The 19,579-nt window shown below is 54.9% G+C and overlaps 2 protein-coding genes across 6 annotated transcripts in view; one reads left to right on the top strand and one right to left on the bottom strand.

Annotated features, from left to right (window-relative positions):
* The window catches only part of IQCK (IQ motif containing K), a 117,739-nt gene extending 113,729 nt beyond the window's left edge, over positions 1-4,010 (bottom strand). For all 4 annotated transcript variants that reach the window (XM_046666210.1, XM_046666211.1, XM_046666208.1 and 1 more), the window contains exon 1: positions 3,833-4,010. In XM_046666210.1, coding sequence (XP_046522166.1) covers positions 3,833-4,010 — 178 coding nt within the window. The remainder of the gene's footprint in view (positions 1-3,832) is intronic.
* On the top strand, positions 4,009-19,462 carry KNOP1 (lysine rich nucleolar protein 1). Of its 2 annotated transcripts, none has more exons than XM_046666206.1 (5): positions 4,009-4,159; positions 6,543-7,465; positions 10,349-10,417; positions 14,142-14,219; positions 15,075-19,462. In XM_046666206.1, exons 1-5 carry the CDS (start codon positions 4,009-4,011, stop codon positions 15,381-15,383), a joined length of 1,530 nt encoding a protein of 509 aa, XP_046522162.1. In that variant the 3' UTR covers positions 15,384-19,462. The 2 variants fall into 2 exon arrangements, with proteins under 2 accessions (XP_046522162.1, XP_046522163.1); XM_046666207.1 differs by lacking the exon at positions 4,009-4,159 and adding an exon at positions 4,487-4,795.
* The last annotated feature ends 117 nt before the right edge of the window (positions 19,463-19,579 follow it).

Genomic DNA, 19,579 nt, shown 5'->3' with positions numbered 1-19,579 from the left:
CTTCAGGCCCACGACAGAGCACAGGCACCTGCATTTTAACAGGCGTCCGAGAGACTGTCATGTAGGTGCTCCCAGACTACGTTTTGAAGCATGCTGGTAAGTTACTTAAGGACTCGGACTCGAGTGTCACACAGCTCTGAGTGTGTTTGAGCCCAGTTGTGCCACTTACTTTGGGCAAGTTTCCTAACCTCTCCAGCCTTCAAGTTCCTCATGTGTTCAACAAGCAAAACCCTTACCGGGTTACTGAGGTTTAAATGAGAAGAACAGCACCTAGCACAGAGCCTGCCACATACAGAGCACTCAATCAACATCTACCGTTAGCATGATTTGGGCAAACGGTACGTGATGCACCTAAGAAAACAGACAGGGATCAGATCATTAAAGGGCTTAAGTGCCAAACTAAAGAGTTTGTTTACCACGAAAGCTATAAAAATCATTGTAGGTCACGGCACGATGTGATCAGATTTAAATTTACGAGGTTCCTGTGGCAGATGGTCTGGAAGGAGGCCTTTCCCAATTAAAAAGCTACAGGAGCAACCCAAACAGGGAGTGTAAGGGCCCGATCTCAAGCAGTAACCAGGAGGACTAGGGGTGAAGAGTTGGGGGTTATAGACGTCAAGTAAGTAGAATCTATAGGATTGCAGAATGAATGTGGGGATCACGGAAAGTGAAAGGGAAGTGGTTCCCAGACCAGGCAGCTGAGTGAATGATGGTGACGTTCACTGAGATGGAGAGCAAGCTGTTGGTGTCTAGAACGGTGCCTGGAGTCATGCCTGGCCTAGCACTGAAACAGTTCCCAGCATGGGTAGGTATGTTGATGGAACATAGGAGAATAATTCCACTGAAGCCATGAGGTAGGAGAAGCCTGCACTGTGGTGATAAGGGAGTGGGAATGACAGTGGTGTGAACAAGGGCACTGTGTTCTTTCCAGAAGCTTGGCTGAGACCGCAGGAGGGATAGACAAGATCCAGATGATATGGGGCCAAGGCAGAGGTTTTTCTCAAGATGACTAGAAAATGTGTGGAGGAAGAAGCCAGAAGAGAAGTTAAAGATGCAGGAGACGTGGTGAGTGATGGAGAAGGATCCTGGGATAGCGAGAGGATGGTACCAAAGCACAGACGCACGGCTGAGCTGCAACGGTGGGGCTTCTTCCACGTGTGCAGACGCAAATATGCTTCTTGGTACACGGCAGTTGGAGGATCCCTCCCCACTCCTGATGGCCTGACCGTTCTCAGCGACTGCCTCCTACATCTGCGAAGTGGTATCACACCACATTTGGGGAGGGGAGTAGAGAGGTGGGACTGGCAGAGGCACGCAATGGGAGAAGGCCCCGAGGGATGCTGACTGATAAGCACTGCTGAGAGCCACCTGGCGCCACTCTTCTCCAGCTGTGCTTGGGAAACAAGCATTGATTCAGAACTGGTCCATGCTGGTATCTGGCAGGGGGGCTGACGGGACCTGTTTTTATAACAGCATTGAGGGCTGAGGCCAGACAGCAGCAATAATGGCAACAATGAGGATGCGGGTGAGAGTAAGACAGCAATATCAACGTAGAGACTGTAGGCTCCAAATACTTTGACTCAGTCTCGGTTAAAACCATAGTTAAAAACCAAAAGTCACAAGCGACTATAAGATTTAATTAGAAGCCTTGGCAGGAAAGAAGTTTATTGATACTAATACATGTACTTTCGAGCCCTGAGTTAGTGGTCCCTGGAAAGGGGGGAAAACTGAAGAACATTACAAAGAAGTCATCACTGATGCACATACACACACAAAACAGCACCAGCCAGGAGGACAAAGGGCTTGTTTAAGTTGGATACTTACCTATTCTGCGTCTCATCCTCCTGAGATTGCATTTCTAATAGGGCTGTTTGCCATGATCATTTGCTTTTTAAGTGGAGATATCCTAACAGAATATAATACTCAACCTCAAAGATAGGATCACCACCAAGCCTGTTTTTCGTGTTTGTTGTGAGAAACTGAATTTACTCACTATGTTTGTTATAGAAAATTGTATTTGTTAGAATGTTTGTTTTAAGGAATTGGGTTCATTCATCTAGGCCATAGGCATCATGACAGTGCCCGTGTGTATAATTCACCGTCTGTCACCTCGCTTTGTAACTCCATCACTTTGTAAGGGGCATCAGTGCCCTTGCTTTTCAGAGAGCACCAAACTCTTGGTCTTTGCTTTCTCCCTACAGGCCTGTCTGACCAAAATAAATTCCATGATTCCGCAACCTAACGTGAAGTGTGTTTCTTTATCAACAATAATGAACATTTATTGAGCACTTCCTACATGCTGGGTGCTGTGCCAAGCACCTTTGCAGACATTATCTTCTTCGGTCCTCACAACAGCCCTGTGAGGTAGGTACAAGGATTGTCCCCCTCTTACAGATGAGGGTGAGCAGCTTCCCGGACAAAACACCCTAGGAAAGTGGCCTCTGAAGAGCTGTTGGCTTGGAGAAGTGAAAGCTCCGGGGCAGAGACGGCCATGATGACCTTCAAATATTTGAGTGGATTCTTTATGTTGGTGTGATCAGCGACTTGGATCATGGCACCAGGGGGCAGAAGTCACAGGGAGAACATTCAAGATGCAACAGATTTTTCTGGACACAGTGCAATGTAATGCTGGAGAAGGAATTCAAGCCCTGGATGGGAGCTGGAACAGAAGGCCTATCAACTCTGAGTCCACATTCTCTTCCTCGTCTCCATCTTCCACTTCTCTCAACTCATCGCCCTCTCTCTTTCTACCTGGTCCCACATACTGGTGCATTCATTCTTTTGTCCAATCTACAAACATTTACTGACCTGCACTGTTCCGTACAGTAGCCACTGGCCACATGGAGCTATCTAAATTTATTAAAATTGAGTAAAACCAAAAATTCAGTTCCAAAGCCGTACCAACCACATTTCAAGCGCTCAATAACCAGATGTGGCTAGTGGCTACCATATTTGAAAGTTCTATTGGTCAGCGCTGTTTCAGACAGCTCAGGTAGTCACGGTAGCCACAAGAATGAAAAATCTGAGTTCTTGACCTTGAAGAGCTTACAGCCTAAGGGAGGAAAAAACACCCAGCGTTATGTACTTATCAAGAGCGAACACACACTGAAGCTCTTGCTGTTAATCGGGAGATTTGCTAAGCGCTTTCGGTGACTATTTCGCTGCATCCTCCTAATACCACGAAATAGGTGCCATTATTATGCTCACCTTACAGAGAGGGTAGCAAGTTAAACAACACGTCCAACGTATGTAGACGATTGTAGGGCCTCGTGACCAACGCGATGTATGTGGAGGGCCACAGAAAAAGCCGGGCTAAACTCCACTTAGGGATTTTTAAGGAAGAAATGGAGAGGGATTAAAATCTAAGTCTGCCTAGACCATGCTTGCTCAACGTGGGGGCCGCAGATGACCGACAGCCGATTTACCCGGGTGCTCACTAAAAGTGCAGAGTCCCCGCACCCGATTGGGCGCCCAGTGGGCGGGGCCTCGAGCCTACGTTTGAAGAAGCTCCCCGCCTCCGCCGCGGCCGTTCTCTTCTGTTCACTACGGGAGGTTTGAGCATCACTGGTCCACACCACCGGGTCCCCTTAATCGCTTCCCCCTGCCTTTGACCTGACTACGCATCAAGGCTGGAGGCCGCGCTGCGGACCCTCGGGCGAGCGTCCCGGAGCCCCAGCCTCCCCGCGCGTAAAATGGGGGGCCCGGCAGGCGTGCGGCGCGGCGGCCTGGAGCCCCGCACGTCAGCCGCCTGGCGCACAGTAGGCGCCCCGGGCCCGCGGCCCCCGCCCGGCCGCCCGAGTCCCGCCCCCCTCGGCTGGCCCGGGCTGCCTACCCTCGCAGATCTGCTCCCACAGGTTCTTGCCGGGCGGCTCCGCCACCGGCCCCGGCGAGACGGGCGGCTCGGGGGCCACGGGGGCCAAGGACGCGCTGCTGGTAAACCACGACTCGGCCGAGCCGGCCCGCTCCTCGCGCTGGGAGAGGCGGCTGCCCATCCGCCGGGGCGCCGCCATGGCCGCGGTTTCCACGGCAACCGCGCTCCCCGCACGGCTGCGACCCGGAAGGAGCCGGAACTCCCGGGGGCGGCACAGCGGCCCGAGAGTGACTTCCGGGTCACGGCGGAGCGCGCTCTCACGTGGAGGCGGGGAAGTTTGGCCGACGGGTGAGTGTGGAGGGCGCGACGCTGGCGGGCCCGCGTGGGTCTGGGGGTTGGGCCTGGGGACTTGCGTGGCGAATTGGGGGCGAGCGGGCGACTTGCACCCCGAATCCTCCCCGCAGTCCCTGGGGCGCGCTCGCCCCCGCTTGAGGCCGCCGCCTCCGGGAAGTTCTCCCGCCTTGGAGCCGCCGGCCCGGGCCCCCGCGTAACCCCTGCTTGTGTTTGCGCGAAATCTTGGGCGCGGAGGCGCCTTGGAGGGGCCCATGTCGCCTCCTGCCTCCCTTGCTTCTTGCTAGGGATCCTGCGGTGGGCGTGGGGGGGTGGTGCCATTGTGCACAGCACGGGCTCCGAAGTCCCGCGCGCTGGGTTCGGATCCCTGTTTTACCGCTCCCTGGCATGGGTCCCCGTGGCCAGTGAGTGAAAGTCCCCAAGCCTCAGTCTGCAAGGCTCTGGGATGGGGTGTTCACACCGATCCTCACGAGGCTACCGCGGAAACTTAGAAAAGCTGTTGGCGAAGGCGTTCGCGCTTGCAGGAGACACGCTGTAAGGACCGGGTCCTCTCCCCTCCTCCGTGAAGGAGTGAACACCTTTGGGGCGCGGAGGAGGGGTCGAGGAGGAAGAGCAGATGCGGAGAGAAGGGGAGTAAGTTGACCACAGCCTCCCCTGGCTGCTTTGTTCTTATCGGGTCTCTTGGCCGCCCCTCCGTTCTGGGGCACTTGGCTCCACCCCCTCCAGGTCTGCAGCTTCTCCTTCTCTGGTCACACCCCTCTTTCTCTGCCACCCCTTTCCCTAAGGCCGTGTCTCAGGCTCCTTCTCTGCAAGGCTTAATTACCACCCACATATGCTTAAGCTTCTGTCAGCCCAGTCACCCCTGAGCCTCAGACCCATATATATCCGCCTGTCCACGAACGTCTCCACTTGGCCATCTCGAGGCATCTTCAAGGAGCCGTCTACTCCAGCCCCCAACTTCCCGCCTTCAGTTCCTTTGTCTCAGGGATCAGCAACTCTGTTCTTGAGAAACTCTCCTGACGCCTCTTTCCCTCCCACACCTACCTGCTGCTTCTTGATGGCAGGCGTTTTGTCTTGTTCCTCTCTGGATCTCTAGCATTCCTGCCTTCATCCAGTGAGTTTTTATTGAGCACCTGCTATGTGCCAAGCACAGAACTAGGCTCTGGGAGTAGAGCAGAAAACGAGGCAGGAGTGAATGAATGAGTGTTCCCTTGACTGTCCTGCTCCTGGAGCGAGTTGTGAATGAACTGAGCCAGGCCCAGTGTGACCTGGGCTCCAAGGCTGAGGAAAGCACAGGATGGAGAAGCTGCTGGCCTTTCCCTCCCACTGTCCAGACCTTCTGTGTTCGTCTGTGGCTTCTTGGAGTGTCTCCATGTCATTTCCTCCAGGGAGCATTGGCACCTGGGCTGGTGACTGGAGAGAAGGAAGTAGCTGGAAGCTGAAATGTACTTGAGGGCCCCAGCCCCTTCTCACAGGTGCCTCCCTGACATTTTCCAAAGGAAAAAACACAAGCCAGGTATTGTCGCTCCAATCATTAAATGTTGGCAATTTATTTGAAAGTTTAAAGACGGTGAAACAGGCTTGATGTGGCCCTCAGCACCCACCCCGGGCAGCCTCTGAGCTGGTTCAGTGTCTTTCCTATGGATGGGGAAACTGAGGCCCAGAGAAGCCAGTGTTAGTGGCAGGAGTGTCAGAGACACCATTTGCACCCAGGTGTTTTCAGTCCTAGTTGCTGTTCTCTGGCCACCTGGGAAGGTCGTCGGGAGAGTATGTCACCTGGGTGCAGGTGGAGGGCATTAATTTCCAGACACAAAGCAGAAGAGCTGTTTAAATGAGCCAGGGTCACGGGCTGAGTGTGCCACAGTTATTGCCTCTGGTGGGAATGGGTGGGAAGGGCTGACCTCAGGACCTGTGTCCCCTTCGTCCAGTAAAAGATGAGCCCCCAAGGGCAGCACCTGGTGTGTTTGGTGTGACAGCAGTTGTACCCTTGGTGGGTGGCCCAGGGTAGGCCTTCGGTCAATGTCTGTTGAAGGAGTGATGAGGCTTGGTGATTTGAGGAAGAGGACATAGCAAGCACTTTCCATGGATTATCCAAGTGTTATTTCCCCCCATTTTCAGATGGGGAAGTTAAGGCACAGGCGGAATAGGTTGGCTTCAGGTGAGGGAGCAGTTTGGCTCTTAACCTGGGGCTGTCTGACTGTAAACTCCATTCTACCTCTTCCATCCTATTTCCCTTTGCTCCAAGGGAATCATGCCCACTTTCCCACCCCCTAACATTTCAGACCGTCTGTTCAAAGAAACCTGGCTTTTGGCAATACCTAGTTGAATTGTACCCGCGGCAGCTTGGTGTGGGGATGACTTGTACCATTTCCTTTTTCAGGAATGATCACCAAGACCCACAAAGGAGACCTGGGCCTTGGGCTCCCAGAGAAAAAGAAGAAGAAGAAGGTAATCAAAGAACCAGAGACTCAATACTCAGTTTTAAACAGTGACTCTTGTTTCACTGAAGGTTGTCCCACGAGAGCCACATTCCCCTCAAAGAATGTGGTCCAAGGGCAGGCACCCGAGATGCCTCTAGTGAAGAAAAAGAAGAAGAAGAAGGGCGCCGGCACCCCCTGTGAGGAGCACCCGGAAGCTGAGACCAGGCCGCGTGCCAGACGCACAGAAATGTCGCCCAGCCCCCGCAAGCAGGCTCTGGCTCCGTCCGAGTTCGTCAGTGGGGAGAAGAAGAAGAAGAGGAAGAAGTCCTCGTGGCCTCTGGCCATGTCCCCTAGCTCGAGGGTGAGGACCTCCTCAGACCCCACACAGGGTGAAGAGGTAGCCAGAGTTGGCAAGAAGCTCAAAAAGCACAAGAAGGACAAAAAGGCCCCAGAGGCCACAGCCGTTTCAGCTCAGGACCATTGGTTCTCTGGGGCTGGGGACACCCCGTATGTCTGCTCAGTGGGGAAGGATGGTGAGGAGCGGCCAGCCTCAGGGCAGAAACAGAAGCAGGGGAGCCCCACGGAACACACCGTGAAGATAAAGAAGAAAAAGAAAATCCACCACGAGGAAGACACCCGTCTAGGGCACCCTGAGCTCTCCAGGGCCATAAAGAGCAGCCCTAGGAAAGGAAGGAAAAAGAAACCAGTCAAAACTGAGGCTCCGGAATACATCCCAATAGGAGATGACTCCAAGGCCCCTGCGAAGAAGAAAATAAAGTCCAAGAAAAAGGCAGAGCTGACAGCCATTGAAGAGCCAGCTCTGAAGAGGAAGAAAACGAAAAAGAGGAAAGAGAGCAGAGTAGCAGGAGAACCTTGGGAGGAGGTAGGCTTTCCTTCATAAGTAGACTCTGCTTTGGGAGAATAAGGGTGGAAGTTGGGAGAGTGTGTCTGTGTGTACATGTGCACACACACAGGCACTCAACTTTTTAGCTGCCAGAACCCTCATTAAACTGACTTCAGCCAGAAAAGGGGATTTATTGACACATGTAACTGGAAAGGTTAAGAGCTGTCTAGCTTCAGGTATGGCTGGATCCAGGTGCTCATGCAGTGTCTTCAATAATGTAGGTATCCTTTGCTATCAAAACTCTACCCAAGTTCTCACTACCTGCACTCAGGATCTGAGTAAATTGGGATGAGTTTTTCAGATGAATCTCTCCCTTTCTGATTTTTTGCCATTTGCCATCGAAAACTCAGGAACCAAATAGTTTGAGATGGCATGGTGTCCGTAGCTATCTGGGCTTAGTTTTTGAGCTCAGTATAAACGATTCAGGGATCGAAGAGATTTGGATCACAGAAGGTGCCTGTGCAGCTTTCCTCCGGCTCTGGGCTTTGTATTTTTTATCTTGGTTGTAGTCCTAGACAGGCCCTCCCCTCGCCCCCCAATGGCAGGATGGTCCCCGCAACTTTACTTTCATGCTCGTAGCTCAGCCACCTGCAAAGGGGACACAGTGGCCCCTCCAAAACGAGTATAGGACGAGTCCCAGGGCTGCTGTCTTGGGCCTCGATTGGGTCACACAAGCCAGAAGCCCTGATCGGAAGCCAGGATGGAGGGGCTGAGGGTGTCGGTCCCACCTGAGCCCCCTCCGTCTGAGATTGGGGGAGGGCAGCTTCTGAGAGGACACCGGGGTCCTGTTAGGAGGAGCAAGGGACTGGACGCTGGCCTGGTGAGACGGCAGATCCGCTGTCTCCCTCCTGGGCTCCCTTGATGCGCACAGGAAGGGAGAAGAGGAGCTGGAGCACTGTGTCTTGCAGGCCCCCGGCCTTCCCACCCAGGTTGCGGTCCCTGTCCTTGGTGTGCGCGTGGACGTGCGGGTGGGAGCGAGGTGGTGTGCGGCCTGCTCCGAGCAGATGTCTGGCACGTCTGGGCAGCTGGTGCTTGGTGTTTCTTGAAGGCTTACTGTGTGCCTGGCGTTGGGGTGACGCTCCCCACGTATCAACCGCTGAGTCCTCCCCGCAGCCGGCAGGGACAGCTGCTGTGCTGCTCCCCGTTTAGCAGACAGGAAGACCGAGGCTCAGGGGAGTTCGATACATTGTGTGAGGTCGCCCATCTGGTAAGAGGTGGAGCTGGGCTTCACATCCGGTCTGGCTTCTGAACTTGAGGTTATCCCTTCTCGGGAGCCGCCTGTGTAACCTCACCTAGATGCCAGTAGTCATCCGAGCCCAGAGGTGACTGTCTTATGTCAGAGCAAGCCCCGCTTCTCTTCCTGACTCTGCGCCCACGGCTGGGTGACCTGTGGTCCCCTGGGAGGAGTGATGGCTAGTGTGCACTGAGCGCTTACTGAGGGCTGGGCCTGGCACAGAGGAGGGGCCCAGTTAACATCGACTGAAGGGTGAGCCCCCTGGAGCTAGGTCACCAGGAAGGCATCTGGTCTGTGCTCAGCTCAGGCCAGACGGGGTCGGGGAGGCATAGTTGACCTCCATGTCAGGGCCTACAAAAAGTAGTGCTGGTTCCCGGGTTTGTCCCAGCTTCGCCCCAGTCCGTCAGACTTGGCTTCACCAGTCTCCCCCTCTATGCAGAGCCCTGGGGCCTTGGAGCCCAGCCCCCATCAGAATCTGGAATCCCTTCTCCCAGAGGCCCGTGGATGGCGGTCAGTCCCCTCCACCTGACGTCTCCCGTGATGGGGTCTCTGCCTCCCAGAGCAGCGCACTGAGTTGGGAAACGCACGCATCTGCAGGGTCTGGAGCAGGGTGTGAGAGCCATCTAGGGATTGTCACAGGTGACCCCAGGAGCCAGGCGGGGCACACCTAACGTAGAGATGCGGGAAACGTGGCTGTTAGCAAAGGACCCGGGGAGAGTGGCTGGCCAGAGGGCTCACCATCCCAAACAAGGTCCCACACGGGCTGCAGCCAGGGAGAGAGTGGCCTGTGTAAGTGTGGCCAGGCGGGCCCAGCGAGGGTGCCATGTGAGAGCTGAGCCCTGTGTAGGGCCTTGGCCATCGTGCAGATGGAGCGGCAGGTGCGGAGGCCCCGGGAGGAGCAATGAGTCCCTCGTGTGAGCAGGGGCCAAGTGACAGAACCTCAGGGCATGGGAGTCTGGATTTTCATGTAAACAAGACAGGAGCCCCTGGAGGGTTTGAGGGGTTCAGGTGAGTTTTTGAAGCCCAGAGCTGCTGTGTGGCATGGACCAGGGCTGGAGAGATGGGGAAGCAGGAGTTAGAGACCGTCATGGTTGTCCAGGCAGGAGAGAGACCACATCCAGGACGGGGGTGGGTGTGGGGGTGGTGATGTGGAGGAGAGAATTAAGTGGTTTCGGGTGGTCGGTTCACTGGCAGGGCCCCCCTGACCAGGGCCCTGAGCCCCACTCTGTATTCCCTACCTGCCAGCCCCGCCTCCCCCACTGTCAGAGGGGCCCTTGACCTCTCTGCTACTGGTTTATTGTCACCCTCAGAGGTCAGGCGATGTGTGTGGCAGGAAGGGTGCACTAGCCTGAGTCAGGAGACCTGTTAGTGTCCCTGAGCCATGGGGGTGACTTCATGATCGTCACGTCACCTCTCTGAGCCTTAGTTTTTTCATCTGTCAAATAAGTCAGTGCCACAGTGTGGTGGGAGACTCGTGGAAGGGAAAGGATGTCAGCGGTTATGTAGGTGGCCGGGTTGGGGTGGTGCTGCCATCTTGGGTCTTTCTGGACTGTCATGCTCTCCCCTGGCGGGGCTGCGGGGGCAGAGGCCATCGTGTGCTGGACTTACTCCTTTGCCCTCTCGTGCAGGAGCCCGACACAGACTTAGAGGTGGTGTTAGAGAAGAAAGGCAACATGGATGAGGCGCACATAGACCAGGTACGGCCCAGCTCCTCCTCACCCACCCTCATGCGTCTTGCCACCCGAGACACACTCACCTTCTACCAGGCCACCAGGCCAGCCTCTGGCGCACCTCCAGTGGAGGGAACTCCTGGCCGCCCCATTTCATGCCGGGAGACCCCTTTACTGCCATGGTTTTGGCCGAGGGGCCGTCTGGACGCTCAGAATCCCAGGCTGAGGCTCTCCTCCTTGTAACCGCTATGTGGGGAGAAGGAGCACCTCCAGGGACCCACAACCAGGGCAGGGAACACATGCTCAGCCAGGCCCACGTGTTCCCACCTTCTGGCCTCGATTCAGGAGCATTTAGAGAATTTCTGGACCAGCTTCTGCTTCTGTCATGCCTAGATCGCCTGGCAAATGTGTCCTGTGTGGGAGCTGGCCTTTGTAGAATTGGGGTATTTTTATGATCCTGGACCCCAGGGCCTGATAGTAAGTGCACAGGCTTGGCCTTGGACCATTCCTGACAAGGGGACCTCGGGCAGTCACTAACCTCATTGACCCTCACATCGGTGGCTGTGAAGACCGGACGAGGCCATGTGTTTGAGGCAGTGAGCAGGGGCCTGCCTCACACCTGTGCCTGCCAAGTGGCAGCCGTTCCCCTGCCTGCATCCTCAGGCTTTGTCAGCAAGGGATTCCTGGAGAGAAGCCACAGGGTGTCCCATGGCCCTTCTACTCCAGGAGGGAAGGAGAACTCGAGTGAGGACTTAGAAGGGAGCTCAGTATGAGGAGAGAGGCCTGCAAGATTCCGGGGAAGTTCAAACCTAATGCCTTTGGGGCACTGGGGGCCTCTCCCTGGAGGAGGGGCATCGTAGTGGGGCCGAGAGGGTTGATAGGATGACGCTGACAGAGCCCACTCCAGTACCTGGCGCAAAGCACAGGCCCCCAGAAACAGGAGCTCCCCAGCCTTCCGAGGTTTGAAGTCGTGCGGCTCGTCCAGGCCAGCGCTGCAGTCACGGCCCGGTGGCCGCGCAGAAAGGACAGGTGGGGCCCTGACTTGTCCAGGCCCAGGCCCCTCCCCTCACTCCTCCCCCGGGGATCCTCAGCCACTCAGGACACAGCGACGCCGGCCCCCTGAGAGCCGGCAGGCCCGTGCAGTCGCTGTGGGCAGGGCCCACCAGCAGTTCTTGCTGCGTACCTGTTGTGCCCTTTGAATACTTTGCAGTTTTTAAGAAGATGTGTAACCTTTCTGGGTGACAGGTTACCTCGGTGTAAGTGAAGCTTTCTGTCTCCTCTCTCCCTTTATTTTTCCCATAAGAACTAAACGTTCATTATGTTAAAAAATTGGGGGAAAAATGTCAAGCAACCTGAAAGCCTCTGACCTGATGACAGTCACTGTTAACCCTTTGTTCCAGATCGTTCCTTTGTAACTGTGCGTATGTGGGATTCGGAAGCAGTGTGCTGTCACGCTGCGGACACTGCTCTTCTGACTTGTCCCTTTAACTACTGATCTGCCTCCCAGCTCTGTAAATGCGCGTCTGGAGCGTGAGGCCGCTGGAAGATGCCCCCGTTTTCTCCCATCCCTGTAACACTGTCGCTTTGATGTGTTCCATCTAGTTCTGAACTATGTAAGAGGTTGCCTTGTTTCGCAACCTGTGGCACATTGGAAGGCGGGAGGAAGGGCCACAAATGGAAGCAGCCAAGGTTACACCTGAACCCTAAGGAGGGAGGGTAAGGCCCTGGAAGCCTTTCTATCAGACAGCAGGGTCATTGGTGGGCTGTTGGTGGCCTTGAGCCATCCCAGCAGCAGTGTATCACATTGTGCCATCGTTAGGTTCTTTTTTTTTCCCCCCTAAGATTTTATTTTTCCTTTTTCTCCCCAAAGCCCCCTGGTACATAGTTGTGTATATTTTTAAGCGGTGGGTCCTTCCAGTTGTGGCATGTGGGATGCCGCCTCAACATGGCCTGATGAGCAGTACCATGTTGGCACCCAGGACTCGAACCAGCAAAACCCTGGGCCGCTGAAGCAGAGCGCGAGAACCCAACCACTTGGCCACGGGGCCAGCCCCCATTGTTAGGTTCTCACATTCTGCCCCCAACGATTTAATGTGGGGCAGGGCGTTCCCACACCACGAGTTCTCCAGCACCACCTGGGTGTCCTACAGTTCAACCCGATTCCGACACTCTGCCTGGAGATGGCCTCAGATCCCACAGGTTCAGGGCTCGAGTCCCACCAGACTGTCCCCTTGTCTTGCCCCTCACTTCGGATGCCACTCGCAGCCAGGTCGTCACCTGTGCTTCTGACCGACCGGCTGTGGATGGGAGCTTCCAATACCCCTCCTTGGGTTCGATTAATTTGCTAGAGCGGTTCATAGAACTCAGAGAAACATTTTACTTACTAGATTACTGGCTTTTTATGAAAAGATACAATTCCGGAACAGCCAGATGCATAGGGCAAGGTATGGGGAACGGGTGCGGAGCTTCCATGCCCTCCCCTGGCACCTCCCCGTGGTCACCAGCCCTTTCAGGTGTTTACAGCGGCTTCATTACACAGGCATGATTGGTTCACTCATCGGCCACTGGCGATTGAATTCACTTTCCAGCCCCCTAATCACATGGCTGGTTCTCCTGGCAACCAGGCCCCGTCCTTAGGTGCTGTCCCAAAGGCACCTCATAACAAAAGAGGCCGTTATCGCTCTACCAAGGGTTTTAGGAGCTCTGCCAGGAACAGGGACGACGATCAAATGTTTATTTCTCATCAGGACTCACAGTATCACATCTCTGTCTCTCCCATTTATCCTCAAGGTAGCTGGCATTTCTGTCTGTCTGCACATAAGTAAACCAAGGTACAGAAAGGTTAGGTGACTTACCTAAGGCCACACAACTAGTTACCAGCAGAGCTAGGAGTCAGTCCAGCCTGTGCCGGACTCCGCCACCTGTGTCCTTTCTAGAAAACGGTGCCGTCGTTGCTGAAGTTAACTGCCATTCTCTGTGCAGGAAGGCAGGGCTCAAGTAGGGGGTTTGGGGAAAGTTTCTACCCCAAATGGCTGTTAAAAACAAAAGAGGTTCTAATGCTGAAGGTGGATAAGCTTCACTTTGCAACAGGAAAGATGACATGAGTGGAGCCATATTAAAATAGAGCGGAGCAGCCGCTTCAGAGGAATTGCCTTGCGTGTCTTGTTTTCTCTATCTTCCAAACTGGACCAAACCGCCCACATGCCAGTCAGTGAGTGAGGACCAGAGTATGCTGTCTGTAAGGACTGATGGAGCTGGCCTTTGCTGGTGACCGAATCGCTAACTGGTCAGTGAAGTCAAACCCAGCCTGCCTCATCCAGCACCAGTGCACTTCTCCTTGATACAGCTCAGCTCAGCCTCCCCTTTCCCCATGAAAAGCCGGGCTGCCCTCCTGGAATCGGGACACTGTTTGGGTTTCTGCCTGGCTCTCTGCTCCCCGAATTGCAGTTCTTTGATCCCAGAGAAGCTTTGTCTCTTAAACTGGTTCCTGTTTCTGTAGGTTGGCCCTGGGAAAGTTCGTTCTTAAGGAACAGCTCAGCGGGGGTAAAGATGGCCGGCCCGTTTTAGGTCAAGGGGTTGCAGCCCTCGGGATGCTGAGATGATGCTTTTGACAAATGCCTCCCCCCGTTTGCAGCAGAGTGAAGCTGCTCTCCTGTCACTCTCCAGGCCTCCAGCCCCATCGCCGTCCTTGGGTTTTAAGCTCAAAGGTAAACTTCGGTGTCTCATTTCCCTCTTTCCTCTCCTTGCTCAGGTGAGGCGAAAGGCCTTGCAAGAAGAGATCGATCGTGAGTCGGGCAAAACGGAACCTTCTGAAACTGGGAAGTGGACGGTAAGTTAGACGCGAGGGCTCTGCGAGGTGGCGCGCTCGGCATCCTGACCCCTCCCCCAGCCTCTCAGGGTGGCAGACCAAGTTAGTCCAGGCTCTGGAGCCCGCTGCAGAGCTTGTCCTCAGCTAATTTCCTCCCTCCTGGCGGAGGGCTGGCCGGGGGGATCAGCAGGCTGAACCTTTGTCTCCGGCTCTGGACAGCTGGGGTGTCCGAGGGCATGTGACGGCCACAAGCTCTTTGCAGCGGTGGGTGGCACCCTCAGAAGGCTGCTGTGCCCAGGAAGGGTAGGAGGCAGAGGTGAGGGGGTGGGCCTCTCTCAGGACTGGCTTCAAGGTCCAGTTGGAATGGGGAGTTTCCGAACCAGGCCCGACGAGGTGGATAGGCGAGGGTGCAGCACGAGGCCCATGACGTCGGGCTGAGAGAGGGACGAGGGGCGGATGCTGGCAGGGCAGAGGGCCGTGCCGGGCCAGCCGCAGTGCCACGGTGGGGAGCCTGCCCTGGGCTCTCCATGCAGTGGGAGCTGCCGGAGGGCACTGATACAGGGGAAGGGGGAGCCAGGTGGAAGGCTCTGTTCTTAGGCCAGCGGCCTGGGCTGGTGGCAGAGGAGAGAGAAGGGAAGGGCTTCACGATCCACTCGGCACAGCCAGCAGCACTTGGTAATTGATCGGGTTTGGGAGAGAAGCATCCAGATGACAGGAAGGCTGCCTTCCTGCTGTGTCTTAGCCTTCGCAGTGGAACACAGAAGAGGACACTTGGTTCGGATCGGAAGACCCGACATCAGTTCTGGCTCTGCCACTTTCTAGTTGTGAGACTCTGGGCAAGTAACTGAGCTAAGCACCTTCTTTCTCTTCACACAGGGGACTCAGTTTGGCCAGTGGGACACTGCTGGTTTTGAAAACGAGGAACAGAAAGTGAAATTCCTCAAGCTTATGGGTGGCTTTAAAAATCTGTCGCCTTCGTTGAGCCGCCCCTCTAACCTGACAGGGAGGCCCAGCATGGCCCTCAGCAAGAAGGCGGCCGACGCCCTGCAGCGGGGCCTGCAGCGGGACTACGAGCGGGCCCTGAGCTGGAAGCACAGCCGGGGGGCCGGCCTCGGCTTCGCCGCCCCGCACAAAGCCTTCTACATCGACAGGAACGCTTCCAAGTCCGTCAAGTTTGAAGATTAAACTCTCCTGTCTTGTCCCCCGAAACAGCCAGAGTTGCTTTTATTACTCAGTTTATGCAGCTGCAAGCCATCTGGTGGTTGTCTGGAACCGAACTCCTGCACAGACTGAGGACACGTCTGTGACGGGTGTGGACGGACCGGGGCGGGCAGCTGAGGTTGCAGGAGCCGGGAGAACGTGGGAGTGGCTTCACCCTGCTGTTCTCTGGGTGAGCCTCCCGTCCCGGCTGGGAAACGTCGGCGTGTATAAATAATGATAGCTAACACCTGTGAAGGACCCCCGTGTGTGCCAGGCACATGCTCAAGTGTGTCCCTTGCATTAATGTATTTAATCCTCACGATTATGAAATAGGTGCTATTATTCTCCCCATCTTATAGATGAGGAAACTGAGGTTCAGGGATAAAGTAATAAAATTGTCTGGGGGCACCCAGCCAGTGCGCACCAGCTGTTGTGCTTTGTACCCCAAGCCCTACGTCACTCTTCACTATGAATGTCCCCTCTAGGGAATTGCACCCACTGGGTTAAAATGTCTTTTGATTGATGAAACAACTTTATTACCTGTCTAATCTGAGAGCGGAAGTGGAGTTAATGGTCAAGGGGAGCAACAAGCTCATCTCCCTTCCCGTCTTGGAGCAGCTTCAGGCAGAGGCTAGAGAACTGCCACAAGCAGATGTGGCCGCACTTCCTCTGCTGCTGGGAAATGTGTTTCTGGACCAGTCCCGCCTTTTCTGGCTGCCTGCCGTCCATCCCCAGGGCTGAGCTTGCATTTAGTCTTCTTGCTTTCACTGGACTCAGGACGAGGCGTTCAGAGAGCAGTCCGTCCTCCACGTGAACCCGTGGCAAATTCCCAGGGAGGCGCTGATTAAGTTTCAGTCATGAGGAAGAGAATCCCAGGTGACTCCTGCAGGGGAGGTCCAGTGGCAGGAGGCACAGACACGTGGGGATGACACAGGAAGTGGCCTCCTCGGCCGTGGGGACAGTGTTTCTAAGCTCAGGCTCTGCAGCCAGCCTCACAGAGGTACAGGTACAATGGCCTGAGTGACACGTGACCGCCTTCGCTCCATTCACCTCGCACTTTGCTCAAATACAGGTTCTGATTGGGACATTCTCCCATCACCTGGTCTGAACACCAACAAACATCCCATCTCGGGCAGGCCTCCACGGCCACGTGGCGGGAAGTCCTGATGCAGGGGCTGGAGTCAGCAGCTCGTCAAGAAGATGCTTTCCCTCTGCTCTCTCATTCTCTGTGTTGGCTTCATCAGGCTGGTGGGAGGACGACTAGCAATTCCAGACAGCCTGTGAAGACACTGGAACATTCCAGAGGAAGAAGAAAAGCCTGAGGCTCAAGGAAACTTCCAGAAGCCCCTCGAGAGACCTTTGGTCATACCTCATTGCCCAGCCCTGGGTCATGTGCCCATTCCTGAGCCAGCCCCTGGCATGTGGAGGGAGATTCTTCTCAGGCTGTCAGGAAGGGTGGGTGAGGGGCAGAGGTGGGGAGGCGAACATGGGGTCCACTACTGTCCCCTGGGCAGGGGGAGGCAGGCCTGCCTGGGTCTTGGCCAACAGCTTGGTCAGATCAAGAGTCTACCAATCTGCGGTAGCCAGGACTCAGGTGGGCCTCTTCCCGCAGAACGTGAACTTGGCCTTCCACGGATTCACCCTTGAGACACAGACTGGAAGAGGCCTCTGCTCTCCCACTCCAGATCTTGCCGGGAGGCCTGCCGGGCTTGGCGGGAGGGATGGTGCACAGTCATCTGGGCGATTCTGGGGAGCGGCGATCGGTTGTCCAGTCTTGTCTGGGCAGAGAGCTCTCAGGGTGTGACGGTCAGGCTTCCCCCTCGCCACTCAGTATGTCAATGTGTCCGTGTAGGAGGGTGGACTTTCGAATTCAGTGTATCACGCTGGCCGAAGGGTCCCTCTTGCCCAGGGGAAGGTTCAGTCAAGTCTGTTCCTGAAGCAGAGTCTAACCAGAGGAGGCTGGGCAGCCAGCACGGCAGGGTGCCAGGCGCCCTCAGAAGGGCCGGAACCTTGCCTCTGCGGCTCTCGGGACACAGCGCCGCCGCTCAGGTGCGCGGTCCGTGCAGTCTGCGGGCCTGGGGGATTTGCTCTGAGCTGGTAGCTGGGCCGCTGTCCTGTGTAAATGAAACAGCACTGGCTGCGCCACGGGCCCCTCTTCCACGCCCAGGGCCCTCCTCAAGCCGTCCGCAGGTCTGCGTGGTGTGATCTCCCACTCACTTCACGTCTTCACTCCATGCAGGACACAGCCCTCTCCTGCAACAGGACGGTTTGGGGACGTTGACCGAGTCGGGGAGAGAGGGGCAGGGGCTTAGTTGAATGCTTAGCAGCCCTGTTCTCGAACTTCTTGTTCCTTCTCCCTTGGGGATGTCTCGCCGACCCTCCGATGGCAGGGGCCTTCCCTTATCCGGCCGCCCCCGGAACCTCATGTCTCCTCACCCCTTTATCCCTTGGGGTCATTCCTGCTGTGTCTGCCTGAGCCCACGAGGCCCTGCCCTGCGGCCGCCTTTCCACAATCAGACCGGCCTGTAAAAATATTTGCCGAATAGACAGTTCTCCCCGAAAAGAAACTGCGTATTCCGCTCTACAAACAGAACTGTTCAGGTTTGTGATCAGCAGAATAATGGCCACCCCTCCCTAAAGAGGTCCCCGTCCTAGTCACCAGAGCCTGGGGCTACGTTAGGGTACAAGACAGAGGGGACTTTATGGAGCAGACGGATTTAAGGTTGTCAATCAGTTTACCTTAAGATGACCCTGGATTATCCGGTGGGCCCAGTCTGACCACAAGAGTCCTTGGGCGTAGCAGAGGGAGACAGAAGAGTCAGGCGTGTAAGAAAGACTGGGCAGGTTGCTGCTGGCTTTGAAGATGGAGGAAGCGGGGTCACAAGCCAAGGAACGCAGGGGGCCTCCAGAAGCTGGAAAAGGCCGGGAAACCGACTGTCCCCTAGGATCTCCAGAAGGAGCGGGTGGGCCGAAGCGGGTGAGCTCCTCCGGTGTAACGTTTACCTGGCTGAATGTGAAGGGCCAAGTTCAGGTTCATGTGAGAGCATTAAGGAGTTACTCACGCAGGCTTGGGAACTAATGCCATCTGACGTGTACAGCTTCAAAGTAGAAGCATGTAACTTGTGAATTTGCCCATTGCTTTTCAGTTAAATAGTAACACACAGGAAAAGTGGTATATGAACTAATTTTAATGGAAATAATTTTGTGAAATAAAGGCCACTTAGGAGTATTTGAGCAATGCCACCAAGCCTTCTGCATTTCTGTACGTTCTGTTCAGTAAAGGGGAGGAACGGGCGTTCTGAGTATCTCCTGTTCTTTAACGGAGGCATTTGCTCAACGGAACCCTGGGGGGAGGGAGCCCACTATTAAGGTGGCCAGAAAATCCATAGCATATTCTTGGTCCTAAACTATTCAGTTAGAACGTGAGTTTATATAGATTTACTTTTTAAAATTATTTTCACCACTTTTACTGAGATTATGTGAACTGGAATGGTGCGTCTCACGGTAGAGATGAAATGTAATCCATGTCCAGGGTCTGCCTTCCAAAGGTACAAGAGTTTGGGGGCATTTTTATCCACAATTTGGAGGCATTTTCCTGAGCAAGGGGCTCCAGGCTGTCAGTCGCCACCAGTCAATATTAACACTCTCACTGATTCAGTGGAAGCCCGTCAGCGGTAACAAGAGTCTGATTCCAGGCCCCACCAGACTGGTGGTAAGAAAGTAGACAGTCACACGCGGTTTAGAATTATGGTGCAAAGCAAACTGGGCGATATGTTTAGACACGTTCTCCCCTGGATGGAGAGAGTCAGAAGGCATTACTGAACAGTCCGGCACAAAATGTGCCTTCAGGAGGTCTGTTCACAGGGACTCACGATCTGACACTCGACCTTGCTTTCTCCTTCAACCCACCAACATCTAAGTCCAGTCAAGAGCTGCTTCTGGTAGGAAAAGGAGTGACTTGAGCCATCTGCCTTTTATAAATCCTCAAGGTGGCTCAGGCAACATTCAGTTCCGGACTTGAGGCCCTCAGAATGGGGAGAGAGAACAGTGGCTCCTTAAAAGTGGACTGCTTTTTGAGGTTCTTTTTCCAATAACAAAACAGACACCTTCCAGAAAAGTGTGACTTGCATTCTTCTCTTTCTTGTTAAAGGGCCACGTGAAGGCCATTTGTGCAAACAATC

Source organism: Equus quagga, chromosome 7, assembly GCF_021613505.1.
Source record: "Equus quagga isolate Etosha38 chromosome 7, UCLA_HA_Equagga_1.0, whole genome shotgun sequence".
NCBI classification, from domain to species: Eukaryota; Metazoa; Chordata; class Mammalia; order Perissodactyla; family Equidae; genus Equus; species Equus quagga.
Note: the sequence above shows the minus strand (reverse complement) of the source record. Positions and strands in the feature narration are given on the sequence as shown.